This window comes from Anolis carolinensis, chromosome 1 (assembly GCF_035594765.1).
Source record: "Anolis carolinensis isolate JA03-04 chromosome 1, rAnoCar3.1.pri, whole genome shotgun sequence".
NCBI lineage: Eukaryota > Metazoa > Chordata > Lepidosauria > Squamata > Dactyloidae > Anolis > Anolis carolinensis.
Genome location: NC_085841.1, coordinates 177,915,003 through 177,933,743, shown reverse-complemented (window position 1 = coordinate 177,933,743; position 18,741 = coordinate 177,915,003). Strand labels below are relative to the sequence as shown.

The window sequence follows — 18,741 nt, the reverse complement described above, 5'->3', positions numbered from 1 at the left end:
GCCTCCACCACACTCCATGTCAGAGAGTTCCACTGATGAACAGCTCTCACAGTGAGGATGTTCATCCTGATGTTCAGGTGGAAACTCCTTTCCTGTAGTTTAAAGCCATTGTTCCATGTCCTCATCTCCAAGGCAGCAGGAAACAAGCTTGCTCCCTCCTCCCTATGACGTCTCCTCACATAGCTTACCTGTCTGAACGTATGTCCCTCTATGAACTATCTCGGAGTCTAAGATCATCTGGGGAGGTCCTGCTATCGGTCCTGCCTTCTTCACAGGCTCGATTGGCAGGGATGAGAGACAGGGCCTTTTGGTGGTGGACCCTCGGCAGTGGAACTTCCTCCCCAGGGAGATTAGATCAGCCCTCTCCCTCCTGACCTTCCATGAAAAAGGGAAGATGTGGCTTTTTGACCAAGCCTTTGGAGAACTGGTGCAATAATCGATACGAAAGATGTGCAACAGACTACTGGAATGCCCCGAACTATGTTTGTGGGTCACATGAATTGTTATGTTTGTATAGTGCTAAATGCTTGTAATTGTTTTAATTGTATTTTATAATTCTATTTTGAATGTTTATTTTATTGTACTCTGTTTTTTAAAGGCATGGAATTGTTGTCTATATTGCAAAGCTGCCTTGAGTCTCCTTTGGAGTTGAGAAAGGCGGGGTAGAAATGCTGCAAATAAATAAATAAATAAATATTTAGTTGGTTCTCATCATGTCTCATCTCAGCCTTCTCTTCTTCAGGCTGAACATGCCCAGCTCTTTCACCTGCTCCTCATAGGGCTTGTTTTCCAGATCCTTGATCATTTTAGCTGCCCTCCTCTGGACACCTTCCAGCTTGTCAACATCTCTCTTCAATTGCGGTGCCCAGAATTGGAACAGTGTGATTCCAGGCGTGACCTGACCAATGCAGAATAGAGGGGTAGCATGACTTCCCTGGATCTAGACACCAGACTATTATTCATGCAGGCCAAATTCCCATTGGCTTTTTTAGCTGCCGCATGACATTGTTGGCTCATGTTTAACTTGTTGTCCACAAGGACTCCAAGATCATTTTCACACGTTCTGCTGTTGAGCCAGGCATCCCCATTCTGTATCTTTGCATTCCATTTGTTCTGCCAAAGTGAAGTATCTTGCATTTGTCACTGTTGAACTTCATTTTGTTAGTTTTGGCCCATCTCTCTAATCTGTCAAGAGAGTTTTGAATTCTGCTCCTGTCTTCTGGAGTGTTCGCTATCCCTCCCAGTTTGGTGTCATCTGCAAACTTGATGATCGTGCCTTCTACCCCTACGTCTAAGGCATTAATAAAGATTTTAAAGAGAACCAGGCCCAGGATGGAGCCCTGCGGCACTCCACTCGTGACTTCTTTCCAAGATGAGGACGACGCATTGGTGAGCACCCTTTGGGTTCGTTTGCTTAGCCAATTACAGATCCACCTAACCGTAGTTTTGTCTAGCCCACATTTTACTAGTTTGTTTGCCAGAAGGTCGTGGGGGACTTTGTTGAAGGCCTTACTGAAATCTAGGTACGCTACATCCACGGCATTCCCTGTATTGACCCAACTCGTAACTCTATCGAAAAAAGAGATCAGATTAGTCTGGCATGACTTGTTTTTGGTAAATCCGTGTTGACTATTAGCAATGACTGCATTTGTTTCTAAGTATTTGCAGACCACTTCCTTAATGATCTTTTCCAGAATCTTGCCTGGTATCGATGTGAGGCTGACCGGACAGTAATTGTTTGGGTCGTTCTTTTTTCCCTTCTTGAAGATAGGGACCACATTTGCCCTCCTCCAATCTTCTGCGACTTCTTCTGTTCTCCAAGAACTCTCGAAGATAATTGTCAGTGGTTCTGAAATAACCTCAGCTAGTTCCTTCAATACTCTTGGATGTAGCTGATCTGGCCCTGGGGACTTGAATTCGTTTAGAGCGGCCAGGTGTTCCTGGACAACTTGTCTCCCTATTTGGGGTTGGATTTCCCCAAATCCTTCGTCCATTTCATGTTGCTGAGGTTGAAGATGTCTTTCTTTTTGTGAGAAGACCGAGGCAAAGACCGAGAAGACTTGGCACACAGAACTCCCAAGACCAACAGAAAATACTGAAAGGATTTGGTGGGCATTGACCTTGAGTTTTGGTCCAGATGATGGATCTGGATCAAACTAGGATACTCAATATGTTCAAATGTGAACACTGGTTGAGTTTGGGGAAAACAGATCCTGACATTTGGGAGTTGTGGTTGCTGGGACTTATAGTTCACCTACAATCAAAGAGCCCCTTGAACCCCAACAATGTTGGAATTGGGCCAGACATCCCACACAGACCCCACGACCAACAGAGGCCCTGAGGAGCGACCCTTCTCTCAATCCCAGCTTCATCTCCAGCTTGGTTGGTGGGAACGAGAGGACGGGCCTTCTGAGTGGCTGCCCCTCGGCTCTGGAACTTCCTTCTTCGCAGGGAAGCCAGAATGGCCCCCTCCCGCCTGTCCTTCTGGCAGCCGGCTAAAACCTTTTTTATTCAGACAGGCTTATAAGCATGAAGGGCTTAAAGAACAGATCAAGGGGTGCTGTGGTTTTTAACTTTGAACATGTTTTAATGGTTTTTAACTGGGAATTTTAAAATACTATTTATATTTATATTTATTCCTGCTTTAATGTTTGCTTATTTGTATTTTTTTAAATGTATGCTGGTGCTTGTATGTTAAGCCACTTTGAGTCTCCTGCAGGAGAGATAAAGCAGGATATAAATAAACATAATTAAAACGTTTCTTTTTTCCATATTGAAATAGGGTCTAAGCTTTTTCATTCTTTTTTCATCTTTTCAATCAGTTCTTGGATTTGTTTGTTAAATACAGCCTGTTGGTGGTTTTGAAGAGTTAGCAATTCTTTAATTTTCTTTTCCCCATCTGCATTCCATTCTTCTTTCAGTATACAATGTCCCCTTATAACTGCCTTAGCTGCTTCCCACACTGTGCTTATTGACTATAAACCCTTGTTTTCATTAAATTAATATTTAATTTATTTTGTGATATATTCCCTATGCTCTCTCCTAATTATAATTAAATCGTTATACTTCCATATCCTATTTCTCTGTTATTTAGTTCAAATTCTATAATTAGTGGTGCAGAGTTTGAAAGCCATACACCATATGTTTGAACATTTCTTATCACCATTTTGTTGGATTCCCTAATCAAAACATAATCCGTGCATGGATATGTTTTATATCTATTGAATAATATGTAGGTTTGGATTTTATATTAATTATCTCAAATCCCTCCCTTAGTCCCCAACTGTGTAATTAAAGCATTTTATTTTTATTCACATCCATCTTAAAATCCCCTGCTACAATAGTCTCTTTCCTCATAAAATGTCTGGAGCTTCTTAAGTACTTTCCTGAGAAATCTTATTTGATTCATGGTTTGGACTATATATATTTACTGTTGTGAATGTTTAATTATTTAATTTAAATTTCATATATATATATATATATATATATATATATATATATATATATAGCCTCTTTCTATCTTTAATCTGGTCCAGGATCTCATTCATTAGGTTTTTGCTCATTATTATTGCCAACACTCTTGCTTTATTTATTCCGCTGTCTTCTGCTTTTGTTTCCTATAACAAGAAATTTGGAAATGTTTTTTTCTCATTTTTAGCCTTATGCGTTTCTTGAGTACACATTATATTAGCGCCCTCTTTCTTAGTTTGAGTCAGCAATCTGTACCTTTTAAATCTGAAACCAATCCATTAACATTTAAAGATATTAAACTCTCTACCCATTTTCTTTTGAACACATTTTTATTTTGTGCCTATAACCTAACAGCTAATATTTAATTATATACACCAACTTCATATATACACGTGTAGTTTGGGTTATTCCAATTGCTTGCAATCACAAGTTTTAGGTATTGCCATCCTTCTAGACACGATCCCTGAAAATAAAAAGGGAGAAAGACACAGAAAGTTTATTATATATGTGACTAAAGATATATCGACAAAATGACATGAAAATGGTATAAAACACAACTCTTCCCTTGCTGAGGAAAGCATTATCAGAGGTACAAGTTGAAAGCTCTGACTATGGACTATTAAATATATAAACCTGAATCACTCATCCCAACTTGAGTAGGCCCGTTGAAGGCTTTCATGGCTGGAATCATTTGAATGTTGTGAGTTTTCTGGGCTGTATGGCCTTGTTCCAGAAGCAGTCTCTCCTGACGTTTCACCCACATCTATGGCAGGTATCCTCAGAGGTTGTGAGGTATGTACATCACAGTTTTGCTCTCAACCTCTGAGGATGCCTGCCATAGATGTGGGTGAAACATCAGGAGAGACTGCTTCTGGAACATGGCCATACAGCCCGGACAATCTTGAGTAGGCCCGTTAAACCAATGGGACATTATCAAATTTTGATTCACCATTCTGTCATTGATTCCAAGAACTCACATTAGTTGAGGCCATTCACTACATTCAGATAGCTCGGAAGGTCTTAGAGTGCATTTACTTACAGAATGAATGCAGTTTGACACCCGCTTCACTGCCATGGCTCAATGCTAGGGAGTCTTGAGAGTCCTCGTTTAACAAGGTCTTTAGCCTTCTCTGCCAAAAGGTGTGGGGGTCTTACCAAACCACAAATCCCAGAGGTTCATAGCACCAAACATTATCAGCTGAAGTGGTGTCAAAATGCATGAATTCTACAGTGTAGAAGAATGCTTAGACCAGAGGTTCTGAACCTGGGGTCCCCAGATGTTTCTGGCCTTCAACTCCCAGAAATCCTAACAGCTGGTAAACTGGCTGGGATTTCTGGGAGTTGTAGGCAAAAAACACATGGGGACCCCAGGTTGAAAACCACTGCCTTAGATGTTCCTGCCTGGGTGAAGTGGTCCATATTCAGAATAGGTCTGGACATCAGCCAAGACCAAGACATTGCAAGGATATTGGGAGAACAAAGCATCACGGAACTTGAGGTTGGAGGAGAGTGAGAGCAGTTAAGGGGCAAGACAGCGGAGGGTCTTCTGGCTATGAATGGCAGAGCACTGTCTTTGGAAGAGAGGCTGGCCAGGGAGATTTATGCAGGCAAAAACTATAGACTTCTAGGCCAGGACCGTTCTACAAAGCCCAGCTCTCACATGAGGTAGATTTCCCTTCCCCACATAGACCCCATCCATGACTTCCCCGATATCTTCTCCAAAGGGGTGGGAAGTCCTCTAGAGCAGAGCGGACACTGAATGTCCCCTTTGCTCTGTTCTGGCTCTATATCAGGGGTCCCCAAGGAGTTTGGGTGCGCCAGATGCAGCCGTCCACGGCAATTTATCCGGCCCCTGCCCAAGTGTGAAACAACCTGAAAGCACACAACAACAATCTAAATTCTCTTGACTACCTCATCAGCCTAAACCAGGTCCACAGTTCCCACTGAAATAGTGGTAAGTTTGTTACGTAAAATTGCTCTTAATTTTAAATGTTGTATTGTTTTTTCATTGTTTTTGTTTGTTTGGTTTGGTTTTCTGCACTACAAACATGATATGTGCATAGGAATTTGTTCATGTCCTATAGCCCTCCACCAAAACAGTCTGAGGGACTGTGAACTGACCCTCCACTTTAAAAAAATGTAAGCACCCCTATTTTAAATGATGCAACTGAGCGTTCGAGAGAAGAGGGAGAATTCCCCTGGAGAGGTCCATGTGTCATCTCGACATGCCACAGAGCAAAGAGAACTCCCCAGACTTGGAAAGGAGCCTGCTTTTAATGTTTTAAAGGTGGGAAGGTTGGTAAGGGAGAACAGGAGGATTTCAAATCTGCAGAGAACAGAATATGTGTGGAAGGGCCCTGGGTGACTTGGACATGTCACATTATTTAAACTTAGGGGGAGGAAAAGGTCAACCACCCCTGAACAATGGCTGTGTTCCAGTAGCATTTTCTCCTGACATTTCGCCTGTATCTGTGGCTGGCATCTTCAAAGGTTCTGTTGGCAGTGAAGCAAGTGGTGTGTATATATATATCTGTGGAACGCCCAGGGTGGGAGAAAAAGCCCTTGACTGTTTAAGCAAGTGTGTATGTTGCAATTAGCAAGCTTGAATAGCACTGAGTAGCCACAAAGCTGCAAAGTCAATCTGTGAGGGTATCTGCATAGAGGGAGCCTGGAGGAATCCTCTGTTTGGTAGATGTTAACTGGCACTTGATTGTTTGCTGTCTGCAGTTCTCCTATGTCTGAGTGGTGTTGTTTATTTGGTTCTAGTGTTTTTTTAAATACTGCTAACTAGATTTTGTTCATTTTCATGGTTTCTTCCTTTCTATTGAAATTGTCCACATGCTTGTGGATTTCAGTGCCTTTCTTGTAGCTCTTCTGATGTCTGTCATAGAGTACCCCTTAGCCTGTAGAGCCCAGTTTAGGTGGTTCAGTTCACCTTGGACGAGGTGGGGTTTGCATATCCTGCTTGCACTGTCTACCAGGGCTTTAACTGAGCTCTTTCTTTGACCTGGGTGATGATTGGAATTTTTATGTAGGTATCTATCAGTATGCGTAGGTTTTCTGTAAACTGTGTGGCCCAATTGTTGATTGGGTTTGTGTAGGACTAGGACATCTATAAATAGTAGTCAACAACATCCACCCAAACATCCCATTCACCATGGAGAAACTAACATTTCTAGATGTCCTAGTCGTCTACAAACCAAATCAACAACTTTGCAGCTTCATGGCTACTCAATGCTATTCAAGCTTGTTAATTGCAACATTCACACTTGCTTTAACAAACAAGGGTCTTTCTCCCACCCAGGAAATTCCACAGATATATATATACACTCCATTTGCTTCATTGCCAACAGAACCTCTGAAGATGTCGGATGCAGATGACCGTGAAACATCAAGAGGAAATGATACTGGAACACCACCATAGAGCCTGAAAAACTTACAGCGGCCATGAAAGCCTTCAACAACATATAGAACATATAGAACATAGAATATACCTTAACTAATCACTTCCCGAGGGCGTGGGGGGGGGGGGGGAGACTGACTGCAGCTGTACAACTGGCTATACATAAATACCAAGTTTTAAATTTTCAAAAACCTTTGCAATTCTCTTTGAAATGAGCAAATGGACTTAAAGTGTAGAGTGAATACTACATGGCTTTCATCCACAAGACTTTGCTGTGTCTGGATTGCACACCTATCACTCTTATAACATACTATGTTATTTCTGAATTTCTACTAAAGAGCACCAGTTTGAACATCTGTGTAGGCTGATCATTAATGTTGTAAACAAAAGACCCCAGAAATGTTCCTTCTTCCATTTCGAAATCATTCCTAAATCCCTGAAAAGAGGCAAAGGGGCAAAGCAGGATAGATTGCAAAATTTATTTCCAAAGATATCTTAAGTTGTGCATATTTTGCTCTGGGGTTGTTTTGTTTTTTTTCTTTTTCTTTTTTGATCAATCCATCCGTGTGACTTCTCAATGGAAGAAGACTGTAAGCTTGCCAATTACTTCAATCAAGAAACAGCTTCCTAAGATTTACAGAGATACTCTCAGGAGTCCAAAAGTGGCAGGTTAAAACCCGGAACCTCAATCCGCAGCTGAGACCGGATGAGAAACTCCCTCCTGGGCACACTGAAGACTGGGAGACTTGGAAGATTATAGCAACTACAGAGGCACTCCAAGTGGCCAGCTTCTGGTCAAAGGAAATTTAGCATAACGCCAAGTTTTTTACTTTGTTTGTGGGTTTTTTATACATTATAGCTGTATTCTCAATTAGCTTCTGACATGATAAATAAATAAAATAGCACAAAAAGAGAGAGAAGAGGAAATAAGAACCAGAATTAAAAAATGCAGTTACTCACATATACAGAAAAGTTTTGTGGAGCACTGGTGATCTCCTTGGTGGAGCACTGGTGATTTCCTTTTTAAGGTGGTCCAGAAGCAAAAAAGCAGGGCAGCTGGGTTTAATTATTAAGAAGCCCTGAGCGCCATTCATGGCCCAGCAATTCCCTGATGAATTATCTGTCTGATAAGTATAGAAATGGAAAGGAGGATCAGAAACTTTGATCCCTACCTGCAAGATCACATTTGGTGACCTCTGATAAATCCAGCAGCAGCCCATCAGGCAAACTAGTGCTTCTGGCTCAAATGTCTTACTGGTTTTTACCACCAATGCTCCTGTAGATATTAAGGTATAGCATTAGATAAATTTTCCTCTCCAGAATTTGTAGGAGACAAACGAAAGTGAAAGGCTCTGAAGTAAACATTTAATTAGCTCTGGATCACACTGCTCAAACAACCCCAAATAAGATTCGGGTTTATGACTCTAGATCTTTACAATAATCTCTCTATTCTGTTCAATGATGGAAAACTGTGTAAAAAGGAAAGATGGGTTGGGGAATTTAGTGGCCTTTGCAATACTCTGCCTTTATGTGTGTGCGCACATATGCACATATGCATACATGTGCATGTTTGTTGATTTCCAGTGATTCCATACAGTTTTTTAAGCTACCAGTCCTTACAGCTTGTTTTGCTAGTGACTGACCTCCTCTGAAACACAATCTAATGCCAGGGCTGTCCCTGCTTGGTTTCCAAAATCGGAAGAGATCTAGCACTCAGTTGCCAGGATCAGAACTTTAAAAGGATCATTGGGGTTGCAATAATTTTTTCCCAATTTCTGACTGTATCACTAGGAAATGTGAGGCCGAAAGCCAAGGCAGAGGCTGATAAATATTTGCATAGGCAACTCCATCATTCAAACAACAACTCATAATCAAGGGGACGAGGCACTTCACCTAAATATTGAATAGGGAGGGAGGTCAATCAACTTCATGCCATCTCTCTCGATTCCGCCTTTCTCTCCAGTATTTTTTTCTTCATCACTTCCACCATCCTATAGCTTCCATTTCTGTCCACTGCTGCTGTCTTGCTATATGTTTCCCTCCGTTCCGTGATTTTTTTTTTCCATGTCAGGAGGAACTTGAGAGACTGCCAGTTGCTTCTGGTGTGAGTCAATTGGCGGTCTGCAAGGACATTGTCCAGGGCTGCCCGGATGTTTTGATCTTTTTACCATCCTTGTGGGAGGCTTCGCTCATGTCCCCGCATGGAGCTGGAGCTGACAGAGGGCACTCATCAGTGCTCTCTGCGGATGGGAGTTGATCCGGCAACCTTCAGGTCAGCAACCCAAATTTCAAGTCATCAGTCCTGCCAGCACAAAGGTTTATCCCACTGCACCACCAGGTGCTTCATTGTGTGTATATTCCATATGGCATAGACATAATGAATTGAAAGGTTTCACTGCCACAACCGTAATAGAGTCAAAGATAAATACTAATCAGAAAGTAACACTGTCATGAGCAGCCAAAGCCCATCAGGGTGGCAAACTGAATATCACCACCTTGCCTGCCATTTTCGCTGCCAGCAAAGCCTTGCATTGCACAAAGCAAATCAGGGGTTTCAATAATATATTGCAGAAATATAGCATGTGGCAATCACTTTAACTGTCATGGTTTTCCACTTGTGGAATCCTAGGAATTGGAATCCAGGAAAGGGCTCGAATTCCCTGCTAGAGCAGCCATGGGCACACTTCGGCCCTCCAGGTGTTCTGGACCTCAACTCCCACCATTCCTAGCAGCTGTTAGGAAATTTGCCCATGTCTGTGATAGAGGAACAGGCTGCAGAGTCCTAAGTGCCTTCCCAAACTACAAATTCTGCAATTCCATAGGATGGGGCCATGGCAATTAAAGGGGAATCACACTGCTGCAATCATGCTGTATGGATATCCCCTAAGACAGAGAAAAGAAAGAATACTGAACTCATTTCAAATGAAATGCTTTCTCAACTTACCTAAAGATTTGAAAGAAAAATCCTCCTTTGTGGCGTCATTGCTTGCTTCTTTGTAGGCTTTTAGTTGAACGATGTAACACTATTGCCAAAATACAAAGTTTCTGTTAGGCAAGTCCTAATGAGATTGTATGCCAGCAAACACTGTGCACAGGGATAAGAAGATTTCTCTTTCCTCCATGTTGCACCCAACTTCAAAGCTAAACAGACAGGTATGGGGAGAGGAAGGAAAGGAGGCTTCTGTCCCTGAACTCTGCCCCTTCACTCACCCTTCTGGACAACACACACCCACATTTGTCTTGGTTGGCTGGGGAATTCTGGGATCTGAGTCATGTTGTCTTCATGACATTTCTCCACTCCCTGTGAGCATTGCAGAGTAAACAGATTAATTTGGCTTTGACCTGCATTAGTCAATGTCGGGGGAGGATCCCACAGCTTTGGGACAGTGAGGAAAGCAGGATCAGGTCTAAGTTGGACCATGGCACTGTCTCTAGAGGGCACTCCATCATGAATCATCCCTTTCCTGCCCTGATCAGCACAGTGGAAAGGGAGTGGATCTGGCATCAATAGAGGGGCCTATGCCATCAGGGAGGAGGAGGAGGAGGAGGAGGATCAGCTCCTTCCTTCTTCCAGTCGTGTGGGCAATGCTGCTGATGCCAGGACTGGGCACCTGTGATTGCCAGGAGCTGGTTGGGAGTGATGATGGCATCACAGAGGGTGAAGTGACCATCCTTGGCGCCAATATGGTTTGGGCTGAACTATGTAGACTCTGACCAGCAGGTTCTGAAGGGAGTGGGTTTCAATCTGAACTTTCCAAAGCCCCATCTACACTGTTATATAATGCAGTTTCATAATGCAGATCAACTTCCATTATATCATGTAATGCCCTGGGCGGAGTAAAAGGAACCAGAACAAAATGAATGCAAAAGTGAAGTCACATGAAATACATCCCAAAGTGTTCATCTTGTGAACACCTGATTGTTTATGGTTCCTGATTGATTAGGAACGCCAATGTAATCTATGTAACAGACATACATTGTCAAATAGATCTGAACATTCCCTGCTTTCTTATGAATTCCAAGGCATTTCTGCGCAAGATAGATAAATATGTCTCAGTAAATTTATTCTTTTGTCATTTGGGCTTATGATAGTGGTTTCAAAGAGAAGTTTGGTAGTCTACTCTCAGAAACATTTTCTCAGCCATTTCTTGAAAGATTGGCAGTCTTACTAAATAGTTATTACAGGGAAGCCTGAACATATTGTTTAGGGGCTCTTTCACCCTCTTTTAGTGGTATGGTTCCACTTTAACTGCCATGGCAACATCCTTAGTATCCTGGGATCTGCAACTCAGGGAGGGACAGCTGCAATCCTCAGCCAGGGAGCTCCGCTGGTGCCTCTGACCAGGGGCGGTTCACCCATAAGGCAATTTAGATGGTTGCCTCAGGCGCCGTCGTTTGGGGGCGCAGGTGAGGCTGCCTCCCGCTGGGTGAAGCGTTTGGCGAGCGCGCGTGCCACCGCTTCCGGCGAAGTCTCTTGGAAACTAGGCAAGTGGGGTTTATATATATATGTGGAATGTCAGTCCTTGAGCCAAGTGTGAATGTTGTAAGTGGACATCTTTATTAGCATTGAATGGCTTTGCAACTTCAAAGCCTGTCTGCTTCCTGTCTGGGGGAATCCATTGTTGGGAGGTGTTAGCTGGCCCTGATTGTTTCCTGTCTGGAATTCATCTGTTTTCTGAGTGATGTTCTTTATTTACTGTCCTGATTTTAGAGTTTTTTTTAATACCATGGGACAGATTCCTTTTCGATGGCCTTTTAATTGTGGATTATCTGTCTTGATATTCTGGGTTATATGGCTGTGTGGAAGGACCCTCAGGGCTCTTCCATACAGCCATATAACTCAGAATATCAAGGCAGAATAACCCACAATATGTGCTTTGAACTGAGTTATCTGAGTCCACACTGCCCTATATCCCAGTTCAATTTTTGGTTCTAAATTCGCAAATATAGTAATTCCTACATAACATTACCATGTATTAAACTGCTTTTTCTGTCAATCTGTTGTAAAACATGTTTTGGTGCTTAATTTTTAATGTAATTTGATGTTTAATAGGCTTTTCCTTAATCCCTCCTTATTATCCAACATTTTCGCTTAACGCTTTTATTTTTCAGTGATTGGTTTTGGGGGGGGGGGGGGCGCCAAAATTCTGTTCACTTACACTTGAAAATTACCTAGGGCCGGCCCTGTCTCTGACCAAAGTCTCAATCCCAGGACTCCCAGGTGGCTGCCATGGCAGTCAAAGAGGGCTCATAGCACTATCGTTGTGCAATGGGAAAGGGCCCAAAGTGGGGAAACCACAGACTGTCAATACTATAGAGTTGGCACTCTGTAGTTTCTACAGAAACATATTACTGTGGACACTAAAATATCCCTTCTAGATGCATTTACATTGGAAAGAGAGAGGGAAAGTAAGGCACATCATCAACTTTATGTTCTTACCATTCCTACTGTTATATTTTCATTAATATCTTCAGTGTATTCAGGACTAACGTCGAGCTCAGGCATTTGTGAAAGGGAAGTAGCCATTTCCTTTTCCTGATTTTGTTGTACCCCTTTGTTTTCTTGCCTGGATGGAAATGATAGACAGTGAAAATAGTCAACATACCACCCTTAGGCCTAGACAAAAGCATGTTCACAATTAGGGAAATTCCTCCTCATCAATCAGCCTGGTTGCCATAATTTTGGGTTTTCTTGATGTTTAATTGCAACCCACACATTGCATGATGATGTGTTCTACATACAAGTTGAAAAGGTAGGGTGAGAGGATACAGTCCTGCTGTACTCCTTTCCCAATCTTGAACCAGTCTGTTGTTCTGTGGTCTGTTCTGACTGTGGCTACTTGGCCGTTATACAGATTCCTCAGGAGACAGACAAGGTGACTTGGTATCCCCATACCACCAAGAACTTTCTACAATTTATGATGATCCACACAGTCAAAGGCTTTAGAAAAATCAATAAAACAGAAAGAGATGTTTTTCTGAATCTCCCTGCCCCTACCTCCATTATCCAGCAGATATTGGCAGTTTGGTCTCTCGTTCCTCTGCCTTTTCTAAACCCAGCTTGTACATCTGGCAACTCTCGCTCCATATATTGCCTTGCAGGATCTTGAGCATTACCTTACTGGCATGGGAAATAAATGCCATTGTACAAAGGTTTGAGCATTCTTTAGCCTTTCTCTTTTTGGTATGGGGATTTAAATCGATTTTTTCCAATCTGCCCTGGCTCATAGATCTTACATTCCAGGTTCCTATAGTGTGTTGATCTTTAGAACATCGTATTCGTCGTTCACCTCCAGCACTGTCAGCTGTTAGCCTTCCCTTCGGCTTTGAGCTAACTGCATAATCACATCTGGAACTAGTTGAACTTATACTCTCATCCTCCCCAGTAGCATTTTGACCATCTTCTGACCTGGGAGTCCCATCTTCTGATGGTATACTGACATTTTTCTGGCTGTACTGATCCATTTAGTTTTCATGGCAAGAATACTGGGGTGGGTTGCCATTACCTTCCCCGGGGATTGTACTTGGTCTGATCTCTCTGCCATGACCTTCCTGTCTTGGGTGTCCCTTCACGGTTTAGCTCATGGCATCAACAAGGCACCCCAGCTCCTGCGCCACATCAAGGTAACAATCCTTTGCAGGCACACCCATCAATTACAGCCCTTTATTTTCTCCAGTGCCAACATTATGCAAAGATTAAGTAAAAGGAAGCTTGTGAGAGATCAAACAATTTAAATTTGCCATTTTAGTAAGTCTCCTCACCGCAACCCACAAAGGTGACCACACATCAACTGGGTAATCCCTTTACCTCATAGGTACTGCCTTTCCTGAATTGGAGGATCTAAAAATGTCTCGACAGTATTGCCTTTTTCCTTGTCTGCAGCAAGCCTGTCTCTGAGAATGAATCCTAGAAGGAAAGAGGAAATGTGTTAGTGACTATGAATTAATAAAAAATCCACATACTGCGGGCCCTTGAAGTATCACCTTGTAGAGCTCATTTCAAACCTGCAGTGGATTCACTGTCCCTCTGATTTAGAAGCCAGTAGCTGTCTGTCTGTCTGTCTGTCTTTCTGTGTGTATGTGTGTAAACAGCTAAAGAAAGATGTTGTTCTGTGCTGGAGCTGATAGGCTTTAGACTGGGATGCGTGGAGCCTTTGGCAAGACGCAGGAGACTGTAGCTCATACCCACATTGGCCAGGTCATCATGACCATTCGTACCAAGGTGCAGAACAAGGAACATGTTATCAAAATCCTGCCCAGAGCCAAGTTAAAGTTCCCTGGACATCAAAAGATCCATATTTCCAAGAAATGGGGCTTTGTCAAATTCAATGCTGACAAGTTGAGGAACTGGTGCCTGAAACCCTGTTGGTTGCAGAGTGAAATACATACTTTGCGGGGTGTTTTCTTAAAAAAAAAAAAAAAAGGAAGAGAGAATGTACATCCCCTGTGAATTTCAAAATCTATGTCAGCACAAGCCACATTAATGCAATGGTGTATTAAAATGGAGTTCCTTACATACAATGATAAAATTTACTTTTGAGATTTCAAAACAATATTTTCAAGTTGTGAGTGGTTTGAATCCATGGACACAGAATTCATTTGTCCATGGATTCGAATATATTGCTCATGAAGGCTATTCAGCAGAATGTTATATTTTTTGTTTTCTGAAGCCTGGAGACCTGGAAATATATTTGGCCACAGAACTCACACTGTCACTACTTAGGTGTACAAGATATACTTGTTTACTGCATATTATGACATTTATTGTCTGTTATTGTTGTTATTTTCTTTAAAGTCATTTCTGACCTAAGTGGCCTTAATGGCTTTTTGAGCTGAGAGTATGTGATTTGCCCAAGCACTCCCGACAGATTTTCATGGCTACTCGGTGAATTGAACTCTGGTCTCCCGGTCATAGTCCAACACTCAGACCATCATAGCAATATCATTATTGTGTCTCTGACCATTAATACTCATAATGAGCTTTAAAAAGTTAATTTGTATGGCAGGGTAAGAAACCTAGAATTAAATTTATCAATTTGACAGATGGGAAAAGGAGAGGGGGTTTGGGTTTCCCAAACCTAAAATTGTATTATGAAGCATGTGGCCTAATTTGGACTAAAGATTGGATTACATTGAAAGAAAATGTTAACACTGGAAGGATTTGACTTAAGAATTGGCTGGCATTCTTATATTTGGTATGGGAAAACTAAAACTGAGAAAAATTTTGGAAACCATTTAATAAGATTGGCCTTAAACAAAATATGGGAAAGATATAAGCAAAGATTCCATACGAAAACTCTGCTTTGGCTTTCATCCATGGAAGCAGGATAGAGGAGGCTGCTAGGATGGACAAAATAGCTAACATATAGAGAAATTTTGATAAAACATAAAGGAGTGCACTTTTTGAAAACTCAAGAAGAAATTAACCGTTTATACAACTCAAAGAGTATTAAAAAAAGGAAAAGAGATTAGGCTTTGAAGACAAAGAATCCTTTTGGGCCAAATTAATTTCAATGGAAAAAAAGAGATTACCAAGATTTACAAAAAAACAATTTGAATGGTCTACTGAGCTGGAACAAGTAAAGGACCCCATGATAAAATGGACATCAAACATAGGCTACCCAATAAAATTTGAAAAGTGGGAACATATGTGGAATCAGAATTTGAAATTTACCTATGCATCAGACCTTAAAGAGAACTGGTATAAAAAGTTATTCAGATGGTATACCACACCACATAAATTGGGATCTTTTTATAAAAATATGCAGAGCAAAATCTTGGAATGCAAGAAGGCACGTTCTATCACATGTGGTGGATGTGCGAAAATCTTAATATAAATCTTCTCAAGATTAAATAAATAAAACAAGACTATGTATGTTTAGACTAGATCTTTATGGAACTTACTTAAGGAAATCCCAAAAAAGAGTGCCAAGAAGATCAGCCCCATCCAGAGAGTCCTCCTCTGATGTCTTCGTGGTGCGGCCCAAGTAGGGGCTGCAAAAACAAAAGATTTGTTAGTCACTGTTCATGGAAATTACTCCTGAAAGAGGCAGATATTCAGAGAGTCCACAATGTGAAAATGTGGCTTTTTTATCCCTGCACCTTTGGCATTTTTGGGTTTCAAAAGCAATTTAATCTGATCTTAGAAACATAGTGAGAATCATCCAACAACATTCCCTGTTAGCAATGAACCCAAAGCCAGGCTTCTCAAGCATCCTTCTAAAAACTATTGCAACAGGAAGCTTCCTAATACCCTCCTTTTTCTGTATTTGAGAATCCCTATCTTCCTGCCATGCATTTCTGGGTAATCCTGCTAAGATTCATAGGAGGCTTAATAATTTAGAAGCAGAGATCTAGAGATACATTTGAAATAAAGGGGTTTATCATGAGAGTACCCAAGAGCTCCAAACTTAAGAATGGTGCAAAAAAGAAAACCCCATGCAGATGTGTTCAGCTACACTATCAAACCAATAGAGCCAATTGGCATCTGAACCAAGGACAAATCTTTTGTTAAGTAAGTGGATCTTGATTGCTCATTTAAGACTACATCATCATGAAATACTTGGCATTATTGGTGCTGGGGATATTCAATCCTCTCAACCACCTCCCCAGACTGCTATGGAGATGGCAGATAAGCTCCAAAGCAGGTCTCTGGGTGGGTGGGTGATCGAGGATGTTGTCATCCCGCTAAACATAATTCTGAGAGCTCCATCACACCCTAGTTGTCATGTGAAGCATCTACTGTTGAGAAGAACATGTTTCTGACTCTGCCTGGGATAGGATTTTTCTTGTGCTTCCTCTCAAAGTTGCTGCATATCATTTCTGAAAAAAAAAATTCTGAATCTCACATACCTATTACAGGTGTTGGTGGGGCCTTGTACGTTGTGGTGTTTCGTGGCACCAGAAGTCTTCGATCCACCAAGGTTCTACCTAGAGGCAACAGACTACGTTATCAGCACAGCCCTTGCGCACATCTGGCAGGTCCATCACACCCTAGTTGTCATGTGAAGCATCTACTGATGAGAAGAACATGTTTCTGACTCTGCTTGGGCCAGGATTTTCTTGTGCTTCCTCTCAAAGTTGTCCTCATGAATCTAGATCTCACTCCTGTTGAGGAGGCTGTGTAATGTATCCCATGCTTGGCAATTTAGGATGTCTTTGATAAATAGTAAGAGTAAAGGTTTCCCTTGACATGAAGTCTAGTCGTGTCCGACTCTGGGGGTTGGTGCTCATCTCCATTTCTAGACCAAAGAACCGGCGTGGTCTGTAGACACCTCCAAGGTCATGTGGCCAGCATGACTGCATGGAGCACTGTTACCTTCCCGCTGGAGCGGTACCTATTGATCTACTCACATTAAATGTTTTCGAAGTGCTAGCTTGGCAGAAGCTGGGGCAAACAGTGGGAGCTCACTCCACTCCCCGGATTCAAACTGCCAAATGTTTGGTCAGCAAGTTCAGGAACTCAGAGATTTAACCTGCTGTGCCACCAGGGGCTCCTTGATACCCAGACTCTTTTCCTCATCATCAAACTACTTTCCCCCTGACCTTCCTCTTAGACTCCTCCTCAGCACCAAAATCCTTTACTCTCCCCTTGCCTTTGACCAAATTCTTTTCCATGCCACCAAATCCCTTTCCCTGCCTCCCTTGCTGTCGACTCTTTTCCTCACCGTCCAAACCTTTTCCCCTTTGCCTTCGCCGCCCAGACTCTTCCTCACCACCAAGTCTTTCCCCAACTTCCTTTGCTGCCCAGACTCCTTTCCTCACTGTTATGCCCCACAGCATAATATATGCGTCTGCCACACTGTGTTTGATTTGTAGTTTGGCCCTCTCGGCTTTCTGTACTCTTAGCATGATGCAATAGCTCCTCCTTTGTAGTTTGGCCCTCTTGGCTTTCTGTATCCCTAGTTATAACTCCTCCCCCTTCTCTCTCTGGCCTGTACTTCTTCTGAGGAAAGCACATGGCTGCCCAGCTTCTGGGAAACTATCATTTTTTCACCTCCTTTACTGTGATGTTTAGCAAGATTTGCCCAGAATAAAAGATGTGGAACCTTGTTTTGCGTCTCTGCAGCTGAGTTGGCACTATTTGACGAAGTTTCTGGTGTAAGTACTGGTCTAAGGAGATTACCACAGACATTCCCACAGCCTCACACTTGCAGCCAGGTTATAGAGTCAGAATACTCACCACCAAAACCCTTTTCCTCTTCCACCTAGACCCCTTTCCCCTGAACTTCCCCGTCACCTAAATTCTTTTCCATCCCTCCAACCCCCCCTCCCCGCCTCCGCCTCCCTTGCTCCCCAGGCCCTTTTCCCCTTGCCTTCCTTGCTTCCAAAACCCTGTTTCCCTCCCATCGCTCATGTGATGTCTCAGACACCTTTGGCCCTTGACCCTGCAGCTATAGTTCAAACTGAAGAGGATTTGAGTTTTCTTCCACCTCAGCAAGATCCCGTTCCTTTCCAGATGTATCCTGTTGACATTTCTGAGCCAGAGCCAATTAGGAATGCCCTTGAAACGGAGCCTGGTTCCCCGGAAAGTGTGGTGTTTGATAGAAGGGCTTTTCTCAAAACAGATCGCTTCCAAAGACAGATTTTCAGACCAAGTGTGAGATTAGCGGAGAAAAGCGATTGTGGCTAAGTCGGTTCTCTTGGGAAATTTTGAGGCAAGCATCTGGTGTGAGGTTGAAACAGCTCCGGTCTCTGGGAAGAATTGGGGAGTTAAGCACCTGCTTGGGAGGAGCTCTTGAACTTCAATAAAAGTTCGGTGCAGAGTTTCCCTGTAGCGGTGTCAACGTAACTATCTTACTGAAGAACATCGTCTCTTGTTCCTGAGCTTCCAAGCGGCCCACTGGCGCACTTACTCATGAGATGTC

At 42.5% G+C, this 18,741-nt stretch overlaps 1 protein-coding gene across 4 annotated transcripts; it reads right to left on the bottom strand.

The window, feature by feature from the left end:
- Positions 1-3,542: 3,542 nt before the first annotated feature.
- LOC103282522 (uncharacterized) lies at positions 3,543-18,118 on the bottom strand. 4 transcript variants are annotated; one of them, XM_062960341.1, is made up of 8 exons: positions 17,542-18,118; positions 16,727-16,804; positions 15,779-15,868; positions 13,683-13,781; positions 12,315-12,441; positions 9,819-9,897; positions 8,047-8,150; positions 3,543-3,934 (listed from the first exon to the last, which is right to left on the bottom strand). In XM_062960341.1, the coding sequence occupies exons 4-8, from the start codon at positions 13,685-13,687 to the stop codon at positions 3,833-3,835; spliced, it is 417 nt and encodes a 138-aa protein (XP_062816411.1). In that variant the 5' UTR covers positions 13,688-13,781; positions 15,779-15,868; positions 16,727-16,804; positions 17,542-18,118; the 3' UTR covers positions 3,543-3,832. The 4 variants fall into 4 exon arrangements, 2 of the variants coding, with proteins under 2 accessions (XP_062816411.1, XP_062816419.1); XM_062960349.1 differs by having other exon boundaries at positions 17,590-18,118; XR_010000282.1 differs by lacking the exon at positions 8,047-8,150 and adding an exon at positions 7,835-7,998 and having other exon boundaries at positions 3,547-3,934.
- Between the last annotated feature and the right edge of the window lie 623 nt (positions 18,119-18,741).